The sequence below is a fragment of the Tauraco erythrolophus genome, chromosome 12, assembly GCF_009769465.1.
Source record: "Tauraco erythrolophus isolate bTauEry1 chromosome 12, bTauEry1.pri, whole genome shotgun sequence".
NCBI classification, from domain to species: domain Eukaryota; kingdom Metazoa; phylum Chordata; class Aves; order Musophagiformes; family Musophagidae; genus Tauraco; species Tauraco erythrolophus.
In genome coordinates this window covers 18,346,086-18,368,476 of record NC_141476.1, presented here as the reverse complement: position 1 = coordinate 18,368,476, position 22,391 = coordinate 18,346,086, and the positions used below count along the sequence as shown (strand labels likewise).

General features: G+C 46.0%; 1 protein-coding gene across 2 annotated transcripts in view; it reads left to right on the top strand.

Moving 5' to 3' along the window:
* CACNA2D2 (calcium voltage-gated channel auxiliary subunit alpha2delta 2) overlaps positions 1-22,391 on the top strand; it is a 220,053-nt gene that overhangs the window by 9,797 nt on the left and 187,865 nt on the right. For both annotated transcript variants that reach the window (XM_086619251.1, XM_086619250.1), the window contains exon 2: positions 14,668-14,749. In XM_086619251.1, the coding sequence (XP_086475377.1) occupies positions 14,668-14,749 (82 nt within the window). The remainder of the gene's footprint in view (positions 1-14,667; positions 14,750-22,391) is intronic.

The following is a 22,391-nucleotide window of genomic DNA, read 5'->3' as shown; positions in this document are numbered from 1 at the left end:
AGAGTAGGTTTGCCACATGCCAGAAAAAAAAAGATGTGATGTTTTCACGGTAGCTTGCGTAGTACTTGACTTTCATTCTTAGTTAAATCTACTTATTGCTGTGCTTGTGCCGTTTCAGTTATTATTAGATCCCACAAGATAGCCTGAGGATTCTTTTATGTGAAGTTTCTTCCAGAGAAAACCAAGCAGCTGCAGAAATGAAAGGTTTAGTAAATGGTACCTGTCCTTCCTACAGAGGAACATTAGAGCAATTGCAGCGTGGTGGTGGTGAGCTGAAAAGGGACCTGCTATGGGCTGCAGGTGAGAGGCTCCAGCTGTTGCCTTACCTGAGGCCCATGTTGGGGCCACAAGTAATTCATGTACCTGCAGTTTCTCTACTTAAAAATGTATGTCCCTTGTTGGATGAAGGATCCATGTGCAAAGCCTGGTCCTTCAGGGGCTGGGTGGAATTGGTGGTGAGAGCGCTGTTCCATCCCGCACCAGAGCGGCCAACTTGCAGTACTGGGTGAACTGCAGTTTGTTCAAATGTTCTGAAGTTTGTGAAGTTCATTGCACCAAAGTCCACATCCCGCCACCAAAGCAAGGACTATTCCAAGTAGGTAGCATTTTTTTGTCTAACTTTCCACATGAAACTAACCTTGCTTTCCTCATTTGGCTTTGCTACAGTGTTTGTTACAATGTCATTCTTTCTCATTTTTTTCTCTACTGCTACGATGTTCAGGTTTAGGATTTTATCTTCTAATAGTTTCTGAATAGCGGAGTGCTCGCATTACTGGCAGTGACATATAGTTAATCTTGAGCACAGGTAGCTGTGAGGAGTCCAAACAGACTTTGGCCCTTGGTAGCATGCTTGTGAGTGAGGAAATTAGCTTGGAAATTGTTGTTAGAATTGCTCCTGTCTTAATCCTGCTGTGATACCACAGCTTCTGGCAGTATGTGGGTTAGCAAGATGCTTGTGGCTGACAATGAGGGCAGGTTCTCACTTTGGGAGAGTCTCAGCAAAGACACTGTCTTACACCTTTGCTTTGAGGAGATTCACACTGAGGAACTTGGCCCATTTTTCCATTGCCAGGCCTATCCTTCCAGGTGTTCTCTTATCCTCGGTTGATCTCCTGGCCTACTTTCTATCCACAACGTGTTGAAAGGTGACCAACCTGTCAGTGTTGGCTAGCATCAGGAGCAAAGCTTGCGTGCCTCAGGCTTGTTCCCTGGGGAGACAAGTAATTCTTCTGTGGTGCCCTTGGGATTGTACCCCCTCCCCATGGCCGTATGAGTGTCTTGTCCCGTTCTCCATCTTCCACTCCTTATAATGGTTTTTTACACATGCTTTGTAACAGCACGTGCACTTCCCTATTGCTCATTTTGCTGATGAAACTAAGGCTTCAGAGACTCAAATATGTCAGTGGTGGAGCAGGAAATGCAACCCAAATCACGTAATTCCTCCTCCTCTTTTCCTCTGAATGAATCCATGCTTTTTGTTTCGGGATGAATGTTTCTTCTGCTACGTACTAACAAGACATCACATTCAACTGAAAGAACAGAAGCATGGCCAGGAGGATTTGGACTCCAGGGACAGTATCTGTCCCTTTGGTGTTGGGAGAGTGGGAACTGTCCTTGTGGATGAAATGCTTCTCTGAAGGACACTATTCTCTGGCAAATGCCTGGACATCAAAGCTTGGGCAGTGCTGTTCTCTGTACAGTAAGGCGGAGGGCGAGAGGGCTTGCTGCCGAGTGCTTAGCGTGCTCAGCACTGGACTTTTGCAAATTAAATGGGTGCCCTTTGCTGCGTAAGCCCTACGTTGGCTGCCTGTGCCGTGTAAATTACGATGAGGCACCTTTCCCAATAAATGCTCTCTTTAAAATTGCGTTTTTGTGCTGATGAGGCACTCATTTAGAATTGGATCTCTTGTGCTCATTGCCTCCTTGCGGTAAGCGCTCACCAGTGGGACCGGTTACTGGGGGAACTGTAGGGCAGTAGCTCCTGACCATCCCTCGGACGTTTGTCCCCTTGGATGGTACCTGAGATATCATCTGAACATTTCCCACTCGCTGTGTGTGTCTCAGTGAGAAATTCTAGAGGCCATTAAGCTGGGTAATTTACATGCTTCTTGAGCCTGTGCCTAGGGAAATATATTTCACAGGTAATTTCAAATCTCTTGGCGTGTGGAAGAAGTCATTATTCTAAATAGAAAGGGGCTGGTGATGTCACGGGCCCCATTGAGAGGACCACATTAGAGACTGGGATTTTTCTCTCTTATGGAGAAGAGTCCAAGGCATTATATTCATAGGGTTTATGGATGTCAGATGTTTTTGGTTTTAATGTTGATACTCATTTAGAAAAGCAGAAGAGAGAATTATGTTGTAATCTTAGATTCTAGTTACATGTGAGTGTGTTGTGTGTGAGGGCTGGGAGGAGACCTGCTCTGCAGCATCCGCAGGTGTGCGAGTTTCCTGCTTTGGTGCACGAGTGCTGTCTTCCAAGGGCAAACATCAAATTTAGCATCAGAAGGTTGAGTTGCAGTTCTGACTCTGCTTCCCAAAGTCTGTCTGGATTTGAGACTACTGCTTCACCTTTGTAGCTCCATTCTCCCCTTCTGAAAAAAAATGGAAAATATTGTTGTCAGACACATTGGGAGGATTTGATAGTTTACTGTTGATCAGTCCCTTCAAAATGAGGTTCAATGGGCTGTTGCACTGGCTGTGCTTCAGTTGTGGTACTGCAGTGGTGAGGGAATGTGGACAGTAACGATGATAATTGTGAAGGAAGGTCATGGGTGCACTGCTGGCTTTTTAGCTTGAGGCATCTGGTGAGGAAAGGGACGCATCTGTGCTGAGGCTCCAGGAGAGCTTCCTAGTGACCCTTCCCTTTTGAAAGAAGACAGCTTGTTGCGGAGTGGTGTTTTCTTGAAGTAGGGGGAACTCACAAGGTGCTTGGCACAACATCCTCATTCCTAAAGGTGCTCCAGCACAGCATCCTCCTTCCACAGGGTCTTCCTGGACAGGAGATACATCCTTTCTGGTGCGAAAACCTGGCTGCAGCTGAAGATGGGGAAACTGAGCCAACGCCCTGATCGTGTGTAGCAAATCCTGTAGTATGTTCTGAGTATTTCCAGTGTGGTTCAGTCACCTCCATTTCAATAGGCTTGTATCCTTTTCAAAGGAAAGGTTGTATGTGTATGCTTTCTCCCTGCGGAGGGAGCAGCGTTTGCCCCAGCTGGATGGGAAGAAGGAGAGAGGACGTGACCTGTGAAAGCTGATGGCTTCATCCCTGTTGCTGTAGTGCTCTGAGTGATGCAGCAGCACTGGGACAAAACTAAACTGGGCTTCATGCTTCCACTATCCCTGCCTCAGAACGTGCCTGGATGCCACCTTACAACAGGAGAGGTCTTGCGGACAGCTTTTAGATGCGTGTCACAAAGTAGTGAGGTAATGGCATAAAATGCAGTAAACTTATTTATTTTTTTTAATGCTTTCCACCTCCACCCCTTTTTCTTTCATTGCTAAAAGGGACTAATACAATGAAGAGCTTCTGCAAATGAAGGCGACTGCATATGAAATAACAGGGTTCTGGGTGTTTGGCTGGTGAGAGATGCAATGAGTGAGCATCGCTAAGTGCTTTATAATAACAATGATTACAACTCTCTCTTAGGAGCAAGGAATCTTTCAGGTAGAGGGATGGTGGGGAGAAGGTTGTTTAAGATGGAGGATTTAACTAGATAGACATCTAGTGACAGTAACATCCGGAAAGCTCCTGAGGAATATTGCATATGATGCTGTGAAAGGCTACTCCGAAAACCCCGAGAGACTTGGATTAACATGGTTAGAGGCTGAAGAATACTGGCAATGGATGCCCTTGAATAGCTCTCATAGCAGGAGGTCTTTGTGGCAGAGGTTAATGATATCTTTTCTTGGTAAGACAAGAAGTTGTAGACGCGAATTCAGCTGAGGTCTGACTAGTCACTAGTCCTCTATCAGACTCCTAAATATGGCTTGTGTTTTAGAGATCAGAGTAATCCTTGTGTGCCTAGTCTGTTTCTCATCAGCTGAAATCTGCAATGGGAAGGGAGGATGCTGAAAGCAATCCTCTGGTGTGCTGTGACTAGCAGGAGTTACCCAGTGTGCCGTTTTCAGCTTGGCCGTGTTTGTGTTTTAGTGCCATTTCCCGTAGTAGCATGACTCTTCCTGGCAGTAGGAGCATTGTTGGGTGGAGTACCATGCGTGAACAAGAGCATGTTGGGAAGTTCTTTCTTGTTGGGGGCTCTAGTCAATCCTTTATTTCCTGGTTGCCACTATGGCATAATGTCTCTCCCTCACCTTTAAACAGCACACTAGAGAAATGAGAGATGACTACAATGTGTGTATTCAAAACTCCATTCCAGCCATCAGGACACGGCACTTGTTTATCGTGTGTTGCCCCATATCTTGACCAGACTCTTTATACAAATGACCCAAGCAAGGGGAACTGTTTTGCTTTGTCCATTATCTTACTGTTTGCATAGCCAGGAGGTGGTTGTTGTGAACTATCCTAAAGTCTTGCAGGAACCTGCGTCAGCTTGGATAATCCTGCTGTTGCTCAGCAATGATACAGGAGCACAGGGGCAACTCTCAGCATCTAATCACAAAGCTGTTTGCATATACTTTAGATGACAGCGTTCTGGTGGCATGATATAGAAACAGTACCAGGGCTGTCTTCTAGGCATCTAGCCTGATGTACTCAAGTGACAGCATCACTCTTTCTCCAGGCTGTGAAAAAAGCTCTGTCATCTCCAACCAAAAGTGCAGATCCTGCAAGGTGTGGCTGTTTTGTCTTCTGGGGTGGTTCAGCCTTCCATCTGGTGATGAGGATTTACTGGAATGAACAAGAAGATGCAACAAGCTATCCTACTCTGTCTAGCTCCCGAGAGAGTTATGAATTATAGACAGAATAAACAAATAACCTGGTATGTCTGTCATTATATCATAAAGGACTTTAATAATTCATGCAGCTTGCAAAATCCTTACTGAGACCTACGCTCCGTAACCTTATCTTTGCTGTGGGGGATGGGATCTCTTCAGCCTTCACTCAGATTGCATCTGTAAAACAGGAGTCAGCGAGGAGGAAGGTTTTATCATAAAACTTCATCTGTATAATGGGTTGCAAAGCGATGTGCAAGAGTTATCACCTGTTGGGGTCTCAAGGGGTGCTGAAAATGACAAGTGGCTGCACTGGGTGAAATTTATGCAGGTAGTGTGCTTCATAAAACTGACACCTATTCACTTATTTATTAATTCATTGTGTTTCAAGTCCAGATTTGTGACAGGCTTTGAGATCAGGAGCCCAGTTCTAATCCTGCACGACGAGAGTGCAAACATGGTGGAACCCACGGGCTTCTTGTGCCTGATGTGCATCAGCAAGTGTGCCATAGAATTCTAGTTTCAAGATATAAAATAAGAGCATAGCTTTCAAAAAAGCAGGGAGGCTAGGGCATTAGGTTAGCTTTGGCTCTGAACAAAATGGTTAATTGTTTTGGGTAGCATGTTGCTGGTATCACCAGTACAGCTCGAATAATGGTAGCTGTTGCCTTTGGCTTATTTTGCTTGTGTCATAGCCCTGGAGTTGCGTGCTGGTGCTTCTGCCACCGTCACACGAGAGGTCAAAGTGCGTGAGCCACTTGCTAAAGTTCCTGTTTGCAGGACCATCCCCATAGCAGCAGGAAGAGTTGATCTGGATCTCCAGATGTAAATTCAATTGCGAATTTATTCCTGTTGTAAGGCAACCAAATTCAATTTTGCTTATACAGTTGGTAAGTGGCTTGATTAGACTCCCCGCATGGCAGAGCACTTCTTTCTAAACTGGTTCTGTCTCCCACTTGAAAACAGCAAACTAGTGTACCATCTCAAGGTGCCCAGTTCTGCTTCCACTTACAGAAGAATGAGTTGGTGGCAATGTGCTGAGATGAAATTTACCCCTTAAGACTGTGAGGTTTAATTATTGCACATTTTCAATGTATTTGGGGATCCTCATATGGAGGTCCTGCAAAATAACGCTCTTACCGTCCAAGTATCTGTCACAGGATGGCTGCAGCATTGAGTGATGTCCTAGAGATGAACTCTAGGCTGATAAGGACGGGAGGAACTCGATGATGGGTTTCATGGCTGGAAGTGCCTTTTGGGAAAGCGTCTCCTCTACTGTATGGGCTGCAGAGGATATTTACTGTTGCCATTTGTTCTTTTCATTTATCAATGAGAGGCGCACACACGTGTTTCGTCAGAAGAATGTGGTGCCTGTGTGGGGGCCTTCTGCAGCACTGCCGGGCAAACGTACTAGCTAACACATTCAGGGCCTTCTTCCTCTTTCTGTTGGCAAATCATCCACCAACAGATTGCGATTTTCCTCAAACCTACTCTTAGGCTTTAAATTATTCACTGAATTATCCTTTGGCCTCCAGCTCCTTTGCATATCAAACACTCCAAATCAGCTTTTTGTAAAGTTTAAAATTCAAGATATTTTGATTGGACACGTAGCTCTCAAAGAATAGTTATCGTGGCTCTTTGTCATACTGGGAGGGCATTTCAAGTGGGGTCCTGCAGGGTTCTGCCCTGGACCTGCTTTTCTTCAATAGTTTCATTAATAACTTACGCAATGGAATGGGAAATATGCTTATAAAATTTGCAGGCGACACTGAGCTGGGAGGGGTTGGATGTGCTTTGGAAGGCATTATCAGAATTCAAAATGATCTAGAAAGATTGAACGGCGAGCTGGATATCAGCAAAATAAAATTCAGTGAAAACAAATGCAGAGTGCTGCACTTAGGAAGAAATCAAATGTACAAATACAGAATAAAGAATATCTGTCTGGGTAGCAGTGTCACAGAAAAGATCTTGAGAATTATTGTGGATCACAAACTCTGAGTCAATGAAGTGCTGTCGTAGCAGAAGGGCACATTTATTCTGCAGTGTACAATAGTTTCTTGGACAAGACTAGGGATGTGATGTTTTCCTCCTCATACAGCACTGGGTTTGACTTCTATTGGAGCACCTGATCTCAGTTTTTGGCATGAGCCTTTGGAAGATGTAGGTAAACTGTAGAGAATCCAAAGCACGGCGGCAAAAAGGATGAAGGGTTTAGAAAACAGTGCAGAAGAGGGAAGGCTGGAAAAAAAAAGAGTTTGAAGTAGAAAAATAAAGAATTGAAGGCCAAAGGATGCAACAGAATAATGATCTTCCAGTTCTTAGGAGCTTTGTCATAAGAATTTTCCAGTGTTTGCTGTAGGTGGGGTAAGTGGGAAGAGGGAAGTGAGATTTAGGGTGGATAAGAAGGGAACTTTTTCACCACATGGTGAAAAACATAACTGGAAAAAGGTACTGTGGGGATCTTGAGTTCACCTTCAGAGGAGAGTTTAAAGAACAGATTAGACAGTACTTCATGCAGCAAGTTTAGGTGTTTAGATGTCCCAGTGCAGCTAATGGTGGAAGAGGAATTCCTGAAGCCCCTGCCATTCCGCATGTCTTACTGACCGAACATCTGCTGCCTGTTCTGTTTCTAGGTGGAGTTGGACCTTAAATGGTTAATGCTTCTGTTTTCTGATAGAGAAATCATCTTTAAGGAACAGTTTTCCTATTGCCCTAAATGTCATTGGTGGGGAGTTGTTGGTTGCTGTTGGTTTTTCCAGATACCTACAAAGAATATTTGTGCTCAAGAACTGTTAACAAAACACAGTTTTTTCTGGATAATTGTTGGACTACTTTCCCCTCACTTTTTGCCCAGCTCTATCTGTCCTGCAGGTTGAGAAAACTCCCCAGCTATCCTTTTTATTGTATTGTAATACTTGTTGGGGCCTCGAACTGGGATCAGGATGGATCTGGTAGGGGGCTTGGCACTTTCTTCTTGATTCAAGCAAACAAAACAAAAAAGGAAGTAATTTGGTGATAGAACTGAGTGTAGAACCCACTATCCCATTGTCTTTCCCCTTCATCTTTTTAAAGATTTTGTTTCTTGGGATATAGTTTTAATGTTCATTTGTCCCTTCCTTCCCTCCTATAATAATGTCAAAAATACTTTCTTATTATAGGGGAGACCAGATGGTAAAGGTGAATAATGTCTTGACAAATATTAAGAAAAGTCTAGTCCAGCAGGCAAATTTTTCCCACCCCTCCTTTATATAAGCATGGTCAGTAAGCTATTCGGTTATTTTGAAGGAAACAGGTGCTCTCTGGAAGTTGTATCTTCAGGAAAAAAAAAAAGGCAAGTTGTTTTTCCTTGATGGGTAAATATTGGCTCATGTTGGGTTTTACAGCCTAGGTGTGCAAGAAATTAAGAAAACTCAGAAGGGGCAAGAACATGCACACGCGCATGTGTGCGCACTGACACGCGCGCTATTATATTTAAAGGATTAAGCATCTTGAAGGAATAAGCCAATTATAAGAAGTTCCTGCACAGCAAAAATTAGACAACAGAGTAATTAATAACCTTATTAAATAGCAATATTTGGGCACTGAACCAAAGCGTATGAATCAGAGTGAAGCATTCTTGGCCGAACACACTGCGTGAAGTGTAGCCACTTGTACAGAACGCTCTCTGTGTAGAACCCAATAAGCTTTGGGCCAGTATATCTACTTAGCAAGTAGTTTTTCCTCTTGTCCTTTCAGGTTTGTGTGAATCTTTCTCTTATTTTTTGGGCCAGGAAGGCAGCAAGAGAAAAGGACTTTCTTTTTTTTAACATCCTCTCTTTCTCGCAGCCAAACAAGCACTCTCCTAAGGCTGCTTTAAAAAAAAGTGTCCTCAAGCAGAAAGCTAATTTATTTCCTCTTGCTTCTCCTTTCCCTGTGCTTTTGTGAGAGGCCACTTGTAATGAGGCTTATATTCATTAGCAGTTTGCCTTACCCACCCCTAGGTTAGATGGGAAGAGGTGTGGCTGCAGCCCGTGAAGGGTCTGTCCCATGTACCCTGAGCCACCAAGGAGGAGAGTGACGCTGGGCTCAGCTGCAGTGGTGGTACGTCCTCGTGGTGCTGGCCGGAGGCTGTCAGCGCGTGGCTTCCATTGGTGGCTTGTCTGCAAAAGTCTTCAGCTTCTGTGTGGAAGACCAGGACTCCAGGCAGCCATCTGTTGTGTGCACAAGTGTGGGAGGACGTGGGCCAAGGACAGCCTGTCTCCTCTTTTTCCAGGCAATTCTCATGTTCTTCCGAAGCCACGCAGCTGGAGCAGTGGTGTAGCCTCACAAACCAACATGGACATGCACAGAAGTCTCTGCAACTGCTTGGGTCACCTAAAGCATGAAACGTGCCCTAACCCTAAGTAAGGGTTGTTGAGACCAGTGGTGAGGTGCAGGTGCCCACTAAGCAGGAGTGGGACAGGTGGGACATTTTGCTTTCTGACCCCCACTGCAACAGCAGCGATTTCTTTCCTGATGTGCTGCTCGTCACAGTAAATATTTTTGAGGCTCTGCTGCTTTTTTTAAGCCTACTTTATCTCATCTTTAAGAAAAATCAAATATGCAAATTACGAAATCAATTAGCATTTTTGTAGTTTTCTTTGGAGAGGCAGTGATAAATGGTGTTGTGTTGTCAAAAATCATTTATGTCCCTTGTTAAATGTTGCACAGGCGGCTGTAAGATATATAGGGGGAGGAAACAAAATGTTGGTGGTTTTTTTTTCAATACAAGAGATTCTTAATGTATATCCTAAACGTGTGTGATTGTGCTTGTGCATACAATAGTGTAGAGTAGTTAGTTGGAAGAGTCCTATGGAGACCTTGGCAAAGGCAGAGCCAGATGAGATGGTGGTGGGTCACTGGGATGTGCTTTGCACGTCACTGCTAAAGAGGGGACAGGGGATGGTGGGGTGCAGGGCTGCCTTGCCTGTGGTTCCGGTAGGCACAGAGCTACTGAGTGCGATCCCAGAGACTTGAGCTCAAAGGTTTTCTCCTGCCCATGTTCATTCACTGCAGAGGACGCTAAAGTGGCACTTGGTTTAAGGGGGAGCCTGGCTCATAAAGGGGGCCTGGTGGCTTTCTGGAAGTAGCACTGCATCCATGCTAGTGGCTTCCCAGTCCGTGCATCAGCTGTTTTCTTTATGCTTTATTTGTAAATGCCATTTCACAAGAGCAGTAGGGCACTCCAGGCTGTGTGTTTCGAGGAGTTATAGCTCCTCAAGCCCTGTAACGCCACCTGAGGCGTGCAGTAATGGCCCAGGAATGCAATGACTGTCATGTCTTATTGCTTACAGCTTCCATAGGAGACATGCTTCAAAGAGAAATCTCCATGTTCATAATGGGCTATCAGTTTCTTTACCCTCTTCATCCTTGCTACGGTCGTCTTAAATAAAATTTTCAGTGCAGTGACTGTGGGAGAGAAACAAGAGGCAGAAGGTCAACTGAGACTTTTTTTTTTAAATGGTAGCTTTCATCCCTGCATACAGCACGTGAGATGAAACGTCCAAATTCTGGGATGTGGCCCACTCTGAAGACTTAGAATCATAGAGTTATAGAATGATTTGGGTTGGAAGGGACCTTAAAGATCATCTAGTTCCAACCCCCGTGCCATGGGCAGGGACACCTTCCACTAGACCAGGTTGCTCAAAGCCTCATCCAACCTGGCTTTGAACGCCTCCAGAGATGGGGCATCCACAGCTCCTCTGGGCAACCTGTTCCAGTGTTTCACCACCCTCACTGTAAAAAATTTCTTCCTTAGATCTAATTTAAATCTCTCTTTCAGTTTAAAGCCATTGCCCCTTGTCTTATCGCTACCCACCCTTGTCAAAAGTCCCTCTTCAGCTTTCTTGTAGCCCCTTTAGGTACTGGAAGACTGCTAGAAGATCTCCCCAGAGCCACCTTCTTCACCAGGCTGAACAGCCCTAACTCTCTCAGCCTGTCTTCATAGGAGAGGTGCTCCAGTCCTCGGATCATCTTCGTGGCCCTCCTCTGGACTCGCTCCAGCAGCTTCATGTCCTTCTTGTGTTGGAGAGTCTAGAGCTGAATGCAGTACTGCAGATGGAGTCTCACGAGAGCAGAGTAAAGGGGCAGAATCCCCTCCCTTGACTTGCTGGCCACGCTTCTTTTGATGCAGCCCAGGATATGGTTGGCTTTCTGGGCTGCCAGTGCACATTGCCGGCTCATGATGAGCTTCTCATCAACCAGCACCCCCAAACCCTTCTCCTCCATGCTGCTCTCAATCCATTCTCTGCCCAGCCTATACTTATGCTTGGGATTGCCCCGACCCATGTGCAAGACCTTGCACTTGGCCTTGTTGAACTTCATGAGGTTGTCACAGAGGCCCATCTCTCCAGCCTGTCAAGGTCCTTCTGGATGGCTTCCCTTCCTTCCAGCATGTCCACAACACCACACAGCTTGGTGTCATCAGCAAACTTGCTGAGGGTGCACTCGATCCCACTGTCCGTGTTGCCAACAAAGATGTTGAACGGTACTGGCCCCAGTACTGACCCCTGAGGAACACCACTGGTTTCCACTTGGACATCGAGCCGTTGACCACAACTCTTTGAGTGCGACCATCCAGTCAATTCTTTATCCACCAAGTGGTCCCTCTGTCAAATCTGTGTCTCTCCAGTTTAGAGACAAGGATGTTGTGTGGGACAGTGTCAAATGCTTTGGACAAGTACAGGTAGATGATGCCAGTTGCTCTTCCCTTATCCACCAATGCTGTAACCTCATCACAGAAGGCCACCAAATTAGTCGGGCAGGATTTGCCCTTAGTGAAGCCATGTTGGCTGTCACCAATCACCTCCTTTTTTCTCATGTGCCTTAGCATAGTTGCCAGGAGGATCTGCTTCATGATCTTGCCGGGCACAGAGGTGAGACTGCCTGGCCTGTAGTTCCCTGGGTCTCCTTTTTTTCCCTTTTTGAAAATGGGGGGCTATGTTTCCCCTTTTCCAGTCAATGGGAGCTTCACTATGACTTCTGGTCATGGACAATACCAGGGCTAGAGGGACACAGTAATGGGTCAGATACACACAAGGACTTTTGCCAGTGGTGTGGGTAAGGGATGTGCTAGTTGGAGAAAAGAGTTTTTACTGCCTCTAGCAAAACCTCCCCTATAGCCATACTACACCAAAAAGAGAAGCTGCTTCTACTATGACATTTTTCAATCTAGAAACCTGGTGTCATATGCAGAAAACCCCTCTCTCTTTTTTGACAGTGTAATGCACTTTTTTTTTTTAAATAATGGTATCTAAAGCTTGTACTACAAAGCTTAGCTGGACTTTTTGGAAAACAGCTGGTCTGTAAGGCCAGGTATCGTAAGGCTGCACAGTTAAAGGGAATTGCAGTCTTTCTCATGAATGAAAATCCAATGGCTTTTCCCTAAAATAGTAGTACTTCTTGGGGCGGAGGCAGGGGGTGGAATAAGTTTAAAAAAAATTTGTTTTAAACAAGTCTGCTGACTAAATTTAAATTAATTTGAAATCCCAGCCCAGCTGAGTGCTCAGTGTCTCTTTTGCATTTACCAGCAGAGTAATGCTGATGCCTCTGTCCTGTGTAACGAACCCACTCTGAAGGCTTGGCCATACGTGACATTTATGCGGACATGAGCAGTTGTTAATGTTGATGAACATGGCTCAAGATGGATGGGATGGTAATTTTCCCTTGCTGTGGTGGTGTAGGTGTTCCTGGAGGGAGCTGGCACAGGCCTGTGTCACTGAAATCGAGGATCTTACACAGAGCTGGAAGTTAAGGAAAGGTGTCAGCTCTGTAAGTCCTCAGCAGGGTTTCTTGGACCTGTGGCTGAGTATGAGCACATAATTGATTTTTTTTTTTTTTTCCCCCCCAGTTCACTGGACAAAGTGGAGGAGGGGAAAAATAATATAAAAATAGAAGTTTTGGTGTTTCAAGGTGTTTTTTTTAAATGAATGACTTGTGAAAAAATAATTAATTTGTGGTGTAAATACTTTAGAAGATTTATGGGTAACTTTGAATAACCTGAATAAACCTTTGAAGGCAAATAAAATGTTTGACTCAAAAAGGAAAAGAAAAAAAAACCAAAAACCAATCCAAACCGAACCCAGCTCTGTTTGTGACCTGGTATCTTTACGTTGGAGTCCCACTGAAGGCTTTGTTTTCCCTGCTTTTGCAGAAAGGTGGGTTTGCAAGTGTTTTAACCCATCTCCTTCCCTGGATGTCCCCTCCTCCCCAGCCAGGCTCCCAAGGCAAAAGAGAGAGCGTTGTCTCTGTAGGAACGTGAGAAATAGCGTAAGTTATGCTGGAAAAGATTTGATGTGCACAATTAAATCTTGTTTTCACCCACAGCCTTGTATGTTATTAACTGGCATGAATTTTGCCAGTGTGAGTAACACACGTCTGTCTGCCAGTCCCTCCCTCTGCCGCCTTTCGTCCCCCCACCTCTCACAAGCGATGCTTCAGCGCTGTTCTGCTGGTTGTCTCAAGGATCTTTCTGCTTTGATATTTCTGCCCAGCTTTTACTGATTTTGGGCCATGCTGTATAATTCAGAATCCTCCATGGCCTTGTTTCTTAGCTGGGTTTCTTTGCTCTTTGATCTCCAGGAGAGCTTCTTCCATGGTTTTGCAGTGGTAGGGGAGCGTGTGTGGGCTGTCTGGGGAATGTCTCTTTGCGTGAGGAATGAAATCACTCCGTGAACCTAAGCCAAGTGCAAAACCCTTGAGCTGGTTTGCTCCCTCCCACCACGGCTTTGCTGTGATGTTGGCCTTACCTTCTACTCCTTGTGCTCCATCCCTCCTGTCTCTGATGCAGCATTGAGGGATGAACGTTGCTGTGGAAAAAGCCCCGACGGCAGCGGCAAGTGGTGCCGAGGCAATGGAGCGTGCTTTTCCAGGTCAGATGGGAGATTTGACATTTGCGTGGCCAGCGGCTGGAGTCAGGAAATCTCATTAAAAGAAGGAGAGTTATCAAGTTCTGTGGATTTAGAAGAGGGTTTTTTGTTGTTGTTTTAACTCAATGTTATTGCTCTAAGCAGAAGCTGTGTGGTTGAATATATCGGAGGGTGTTGTGCTTGCTGGAAGGACTGGCAGGCAGCTCCTTTGCTGTACAGGGATCGGGACGAAGGAGATACCACGTGGCAGCTCCTGGCCCTTTCCACGGCCCCAGGAGGCAGCCCTGCCCATGGTGGACAGAATCGGTGCCTGGCTCGGGTTGGGCTTTGCTGAAGGTGCAAAACAGCAGAGCCCTCGGGCACTTGATGCCCTGTGCTTAGCTCTTGGCTCTGCCCAGGTCTCTTCAGTTGTGCCGTGGCAATGAGCCATTGCTGCAGCAGGACAGGCACCGCTGGTCCTGCCATGGCTGTGTTTGCTCTCTGCCAGAGCACAAGCTGTTTTCCGTACGCCACAGCGCTTCGACCTTGTTAATCACTCTGGGCTTAAATAATTATCTACTGCAACTGATCTTATAAGAAGGGAAGAAACCCCGAACCCATGCCTTCACTTTTGGTTGTGCCTTTTCCCCCCTTTTCCCTCTGTGGTGCCTCGTGTGGAAATTTTGAAGTCTTGAAGTTTATAACCTGCCCCAGCTGTAATTGTCAAAGCTGTGTGTTCTCGGTATTCTGCCTGCACGTGGTGCTGCAGAAAGAGCAGTTAGCTGAGCTGAGGGCACCGATTTCCTCCCTCTCCCTTCAGTCACCTTGCCTATCTGCGAAGTGTCAGGGCTCTGACTCTTTCTCTCTTTCTTTCCCTTTCTCTTTCTCTCTGTCTCTCCATCTCTTGCAGTATGCAGTACTGGGCCAGGAGGCTGGAGCAAGAGATTGATGGAGTGATGAGGATATTTGGTGGAGTCCAGCAGCTCAGAGGGGTAAGCTGTCTGTCTTTTACCTGTGCTGCCGTCCTTGTGGCAATGAATGTTCTCATCTGCAGAAACCACCTGTGTGAACACTTGCAATAAGTCATCCTCTTGGCTCACTCCATGTGCAGGGTCATGGCTGGTTGTGCTTCTGGTTGCTGGTCAATTTGATGCATTTATCGAGTGTGTGGGAGTGAGTGTGGTTTTTATCTGTCTGTCTCTCGGGCTGCATGTCACTGCTGTCTGAGCATGTACCTGTCGCTTTTTTTCTATATGACACGCTAAATGCATCTTAAATCCAACTAACCTTTCCTCCAGGGACTGAAGGTAGTTTAATTTGTGTTTTAATTTTAAACTTCTGTTGACAAAGCAGGAAATGTTCAAAGGATAAATCGACTAGCCAATGGAAGCTCTGTGTTCTAAAATATACATTGCAGGTAGAACTGTAATTCTTGTTTGCCTTCTTGTTTCCAAGTGCACAAAACAAAGCCCTGTCACTGTTGCTGGCATCTGCCTCCTGCTCCCTGACTTAGCACCAGGGCCCGGGTATGGCAGGCGACAGGAGCCAGACCTTTTCCTGGCAGCAGTGCTCTCGGTTGGGTTAGGGCAGTTACAGAATGGCTTCGTCGTGGTTTATTACGTTTGTGGATCAAAGGGTCTGTGAGACCCTTTGTGTTTCCTCTTCCCAGTAAGACCCTATTTCCCCTTCCCAACACTGTTGTGCTGGGTAGCTTTTTTGAAATTGGTAGGGTTATAGTGTTAATCTAATGAAAATAGGCTTCTCTACCATGATAAATATGTTGCCCCAGAAAAAAAGCAAGTGGTGTATTTGTGTTTTCTCATGGCAGTGGTAGGTTGTTCTCAGGTACCACTGATTCATCGGCCTCTTACTGTCTGTCTTACACCAGTGGCTGTACTGGCTTCAACAGAACTGCTCGTGTTTTATACCATTGGTTGTAACCCATTGTCTAAACACAGAAGTTGCACTATTTTCTTTTAAATGTGTTTTAAAATGAGTTTAACTGAAGGCTTGCACAACTCCTCATAGTTCATTCATTCATTTGCATTCTTATTTGAGTGCCTGAATGCTGTATCTGGGCTTTGCTTGCATTCATTCCAACTGAACTTCAACTGGATTGATAGAAACTTCATATGCAGCATGAAAAGCATATACACTGCTTTGGTTTTAACAAATATTTTTGATTTGTTAAATTTGTAGCTGTGCATTTGTGCAATACAGTTTTGCATGTTGACAGTGTCTTAGAATCAGAACCCGGGGTGCAAGTTTTCCAGGCAATGCATAGGTGCAACAGCCAGCATACTCTTTAGCAGAACAAGTTGGAAAAAAAAAGAAAAAAGACTGCTACTACATTTTGTACATGTCCTCTCTTGCAATTTATTCTTATTAGCTTTGATTTTGCTCCTTTGCATGTTAAATAGATATATCATGTAATTTTTTTAATGCCATAATTAAATAGAAATTACACCTCCAATTTGCCAGCACTTGACTTCTATTGGCCAGTCAGGCAATTACAGGTAAGAGAGCTTCCCACTTTCTCTGTTTAATTCTTCTGATGGAACATAGTGCATCACTTTAATGGATTAATACCAGATAAACGGACTGCAGAGGGATTGAAGGTTTTTTTTCTGAAATCTGTTTTGGAACTTCCTTGTGAAGGGAGGGAGCTGTGCACGATTATTTATCTGGTGAACGCATAAACCACCTGAAGCCAAGAAAGGAGCTACTGAAAATTTCAACATGCAGCAGTTAAGACACCGGAAAGAACTAGTAGAAGGTGTCTGTGGATCTCCAGGGGGGAACTTGGAATGTGGAGTTCAGGTTTGATTCATGAATGCAATATCAAGTGAAAGACACTTAAAGACCACATCACTTGCTAGTACAAACTAGCATAGCTTCACTGATGTGAAATAGCACAGAGTGCTTCATCCTGAAGAGCTCAGAGCTGTACTCACAGGGAGTCCTCTTACCCACCAGTTGCACACAGATTCATCTGGGTTGCTGTGTGGGAGCTGTTGAATGTCATAACGCAGTACAGTAACTCACTCTGAGACGTGGATTAAAAAATAAATTAATCCATATTCTGTTGTAACTACACTCGAAATTTAGAGAGTGGCAACTAATTCCTCAGGTTAGGACTTGGTCTGTTCTTTCCTTCTTGTAAAGGGCACTGCCTGGGCATCACTTGGGCTTTGTAGCTCACCTTGCTCCGTTGACGTGCTGGCTTGCAACCAGGATGCAGGTGCTGGAGTGCAGTACCAACCCACAGAGCTGCGGTGTGCCCTGACACGGAGCGAGCAGCCTCAGGGGAGAAGGGGAAGCCACTGCCTGAGGAGCAGTGGGAGCCAAAGCATCCATTTCACTGGAAGCGAATCCCACCCACTGGGTTTTCTCAGGAGGGTTTATTATTAAGCAAGAATAGGTCCATGTGGGGCAGGAAGGATAAAGAAAAATGGGGCAAGGGGAGTCTGTTTTTTGCTGAAACTTGATGTTCTTTGGGGTTGCTGTGTTAGCCTGGGGCATTCAAAGTGTCTGCAGAGGGGGGCTTCTGGTCCACAGTGCATAGGGAGTGATAGTAGAAGTAGGGGAAAAAGTGCTGCAGTGTCACTGAAGACAAAACTGGTCCTTCTGAACTTGGCGGGGTCTGCCGCACGGGCGCTGGGTCCCACTGCCAGCTCTCATGGGTCTATGGAGCCTGTAAGCATTGGCGGTGGTGCCATGCCAGAAATGGATCTTCCCTTTCCAGTTCAGGCCTGACTATCAAAGTGACAGACCAGTAAATAATAGTAAAAATACCCTCCTCTGAGGTTTGTCAGGTTTACTTATGATTTTTTTTTCTTGAGTTGCTGTGAAAGGATGTGGACCTGTTGTTTGGTTATTGACTGAAATCGTATAACTGTTGTGGCATATGAGGCATGAAATTTATTGTCAGAAATATGGTGTCCAGGAACATAAGTGCTGAATATTTTATCTTGCTGGAGTGCTACCCACCCAAGAATGATTTTTTTTTTTTTTTTTTTTAATTTTTATTTTATTTTAGCTCTTCAGTCATTTCCTAGAGTTGGGGTAGTAAATGTCAAATGCCCCTGCTTCCCTCCTCTCCTGCAGGGTGAACAGGCAGTCATCTTGTGTGCTTCCCTGGAGGAGATTATCCAAGTTACACCATTCAGATGCTTCTTTGCTCAAGTGGAGTGTTTTTCCGTAGCAATTATAGAGGAGGGTGAGAAACTCTGAGATGCAAAGGAGTGTCGTGCTGGGGGCTCACTTTTCAGCTGTGAGACACCACCTCATTTCTCTTCTCAAGTCCAGACATTGAAAACACTGAAGTGCAAATATCCCCGTCGGTCAGGCTGGCAGTGGTGGGGCTACGCGTGCATCTGAGCGCTGTGGGCTTGGTGAAACCATGACAGGAGGACCATGGCCTTGCTGAGTTGATTCTCTGCCCAGTGAAGTCGGCATTCAGCCCTCAGTGTGCTTGTGGTGCAGCGTCATGTTGGCTGGCCAGTTGCTCCCAGAGCTCCTCAAAACAAATCCCAGCACTCGGATATTAGGGCATGTTGCTTTGCCTCTCTGTCCTTGCCTCCCTTGTGGCTCACCAGAAATAACTGAGAGCACAAATCATTGCTAATTTAACTCTGACTGGCACAATGCTATGTGGAACCCTAAAATCTTAGCTGAATAGGTTGAAATTCTTCTTAATTGTATTCTAGAATGAGTAATAATACACTAAAAATCCAACTTGGTGACTTCTTTTTCTGTTAGTGACTTTCTGCGTGGCTATGGTGGTCCCTTCATCACTTTGCAGGACAAGAAAATGTGTGATTTTGACACTTCCTGCTACACTGCACTAAATTTCTGTTTCTTCCAATGTTTTGGCACAAGTAAAAGTTGATGACTTCAGTCAAAAGTGGACGAATTTGTTGTGTTTCCAGCCTAGATGGTTTCTTCATTTAGCAAAACCTGCTCCAGGGTAGACTCTGTGGTTGAGAGAGATTTCCCATGCTGGTGCAGCCCTGTCCCAGCCTACCAGGGCACTGCCAGGCTGGTGCTTGTGGTGGGACTGACAGCAGCAGAGCTGCGCGAGCCGCTCCCCTGGATGTTGTGTTAAACCTTCCTTGCGGGGTAGCCAGACTGAGTTTGCAAGTCCCCTCTGGCTTGTTACCTAGATTGTGTTTCATCCTATGTCTCCTGAGGTGAGCAGCCAGCTGGTCAGACCTTCTCCTCCTCCTCCTCCTCTAGTACCTTTTATCTGTGGCTGCTTGTTAATGGGCTTGTTTCTTTGCTAACAATTACTGAGGAAGCCAAAGGCTTCAGAACGAGATGGGGAAAAACTAAGTGGTGTAAGTGCTGAGCCCCCTTTTCTGTGCTGTCGTCCTTTCTGCTCTTCTCTCTGGCTCTTTGAGTCCTGCTTCCGTAGCAGGGATGAGCGCTCACCCGCAGGCATTGCCCGGTGCCGGTGCAGCCTTTCCCTGTTTGGCAGAGAGGTTTCAGCAGGGGCAGGGTGAGTGGCAGAGCTGGATCTGTGCTGCACCTTCTCTCCTCTCGGTGGTTTGGATGAACAGAGCTTCAAGTCTGGCAAGCTGGTTTTGCACCCTCCTGCCCTTTCCTCTGGGCTGCTGAGGGAAGCCACCAGATAATGTCTGGATCTGCCTCCTCGGCATATGACTGGAAGATGTGGATACTGCTGGCCTGAGTGGTGAGGAAACACTCAGTCCATAAAGGTCCAGATGGCCCCAAAGCTGAGCCCAGGGTGAGGTGTGGTGAGCTCATTGCTGGCAGAGCTGGGCAGGCAGCGAGCTGCTGCATGAGCTGTGCTTGGTGCTCAGCACACGTGGCTGCACGGTGAGGAGGAGGAGCTCACGGAGAGAGTGCTCTTTGGGACACAGCCTGCTTCCCACGAGGGCTTTGCTGAACGTGGCAGAGCAGAAGTGGCTGGACTTGGTCCTTGTAATCAACATTTTACTTCAGTGGATTTTTCGTTTCTCTGTCTTTTATTTTTGCTGGTTATCTTGCGCTGTTTTCTCAGCTTTGTTTTGCTAGTTTGGCATCTCTGTCTGGCAGAAGTGCTGCTGTTCATTCATCTAGTCTTTTGTGAAAGGGGAGGACAGATCCTGCTGGCCAGGGCTGGGGGCAGAGTGACCAGGATCCATGCAGGTATCTCCACCTTTGTCCACCTTGCAGCATCACCTGCAGCCCGCCTGTCCCTTCTGTTCAGTGCTGCTTCTCTGATACACCACTTCTTGTTTCGAAAGCATGACCATCCTTGAATCGAGGCAGTCACAGGTGAGGAACTGTGGTTGAGCTGTGCACAAACAAGAACTTGGATTAAGAAAAATAGTATACTAGCAGAGTTTTGGCTTGGATCTGAAGAGCTGAAGTGGCATCCACCTTGTATATTACTGCAGTCACTAGCACTCCGCCCGTGATGGGGTCTCTGCAGTACCGAGTGTTTCACGTGGCTGTGTGAGTGCATCCCTTACGAGGCTGCTGGTGCAGAGCTAGAGAGTCTCTTTAATGCCAGCACTAGGAGGTAAGACATGCTCTTATCAAAGGAGCTGCCAAGGTTTTCTTTTCTACTTTTTTGATCTTGGGTAACTACTGGCATAATAGTAACAGACTAAATCTTCCAAGTAGCTGTGGTATTACATGATGTTTAATTTGCTCTTTCGTTTTCTCTGGGTATAGAAACACTCACCTGGTCATTCAGTAGAGCTGGAGAATTTGGAAGGTGCTTATGGGATTTTAAATGAACGATGCTAGAGAATTGAAGCCCCCCTGCACAGTAGTCTGTATGCAGTGTCTGAGGAGCACGTCTACTTCCAAAGCGCTCTGTCAGATGGACTGGGCATTTACAGAAGGACAGTGGTGTGGTTCTTAGACATGGCAGAGTTGGGAATAAGATGCTAATCTTCTGATATTCAATCCAGTACCATAATCTACAGTTTGGACTCCAAAACACTGTAGCAGAGTGCATCTGGCCTTTTCCTTCTGAGGAGTCAGCCCTAGCCTCTGGAGTGGGAGACAAGTGGTGCCCAGTGCTTGACAGTGTTCGGAGAAGGAGTTTGAGCCCAGAGCTTGGGCAATGCGCACAGCCAGCTGCTTGTGCTACAGCAGCATTGAATGCCTGCCTTCTTCCAAATGCTGCAAGAGAGAAAGGACCTAATTGAGTTTTCCAAGAGTTATTGCCCTTCTGGGGGCTGACCTAGAGTGTGGACTCTGTCCCCCAGTCTGGCAATGGTTCCATGCTCTTGGTTTCAAGAGCTCTGTGCTCTTGGTTCCCAAGCTCATGCATCATCTGTCTGATCCTTGCTGTTCCTCTCCCCCTTTTCCCTCCCCCTCTCCTACCAGCGTGCACACAGCCTGCTTCCGCACACCAGCGCTGTGCCCTCCCCTGCTCCTCATGTTTGATAAGAGGAAGTGTGCGATGCCAGATAAACACATTCCTGTTCCAAACTGCTTGGGTTTATTTTAATCTGCCTGGGCCGTTCAGCAGCCTCAGCACTCTGTTCAGCACTGAGTGCAAAGCCAACAATGTATTATCAAGGAGGAGCATTTAAATGTCCTTAGCCTTGCAGCAGCTTGGTTGGAGAAGGGAGATCCTCGGCCACCCTTTACCTGGGCCAGTGTCTGCCATCATTAGCCCCGTTACACCCACCCTCTTACTTCTCACTCTTTCTCTCTGCTAGAACCATATTGTATCCGTACTGGGAGATGTCAGGGAAACATATGCTCCAGCTTTTAGTACATTTGCATAATTAGAGTAATGTGTATGAATAATTTATAGCTGTATGTGGCTGCTCAGTGTGTGACGTTAGCACCCCTCGCTAAATCCTTTCCAGTGGGTGGTGCAGATCCTGCACCAGAGCCATTGTGCCGATGCAGTGTACAGCCTGTTGGCAGATGCGGGAGCCCTGCTGTGAGAGATCAGGGTGTGCAAATATATGTGTGTGTGTGTATATATACACACACGTGTAGTGGAGAGAGATGGACTCTTACAGTTGTAGGGGAAGAGCACGCTAGAAGTCTGAGAGGCTAAAATGCCTTAGACTCTTAGGCTCAAAACACATTCCACTTACGTGGAAGCTGTGAATTAAAATGTTCTGCAACATTTGAAAGCTGAGGCGAGGATTTTTCCAGTAGGACTCAGGTGTGACTAGTTTGTTAGGTTGTGTGCCAGGTTTATGGGGTTTTTTTAAATGACTTTTTCAGATCATAAAACTCAGTAGCTTGTGGGGGGTGGGAGTAAACTTGCTTGCACTGTATCAAAGAGCCTGATCTCAATCAGTTGGTCAGTAAATAGTAGCAAAGGATTGCCTGGGCACTATCTCACTACTTACCACCTCTTTAGTGTGCATGTTCTCATGCTGGAAAGCCCAGAGGTACCAGGTTGGCTTTCTAATGGGGTGACCCAAGTGGTTGAATTCTAGTATTTATGTTCCAGATAATTTTAGCTTAAACTATATTTCGTCCTTTCCAAAAGAGCCTTGGCTGGAAAGAACTATGTCAACTGGAATGAAGTGCAGGCATGCACACTTACTAGCTCGTTGGTGTTATCTACTGAGAAACTGAGGCTGGTGGTTAAGCTGAGCAAGTCTGCCTAACGAACGTGTGCTGCAGCCTGGACTGTTGTCCGTC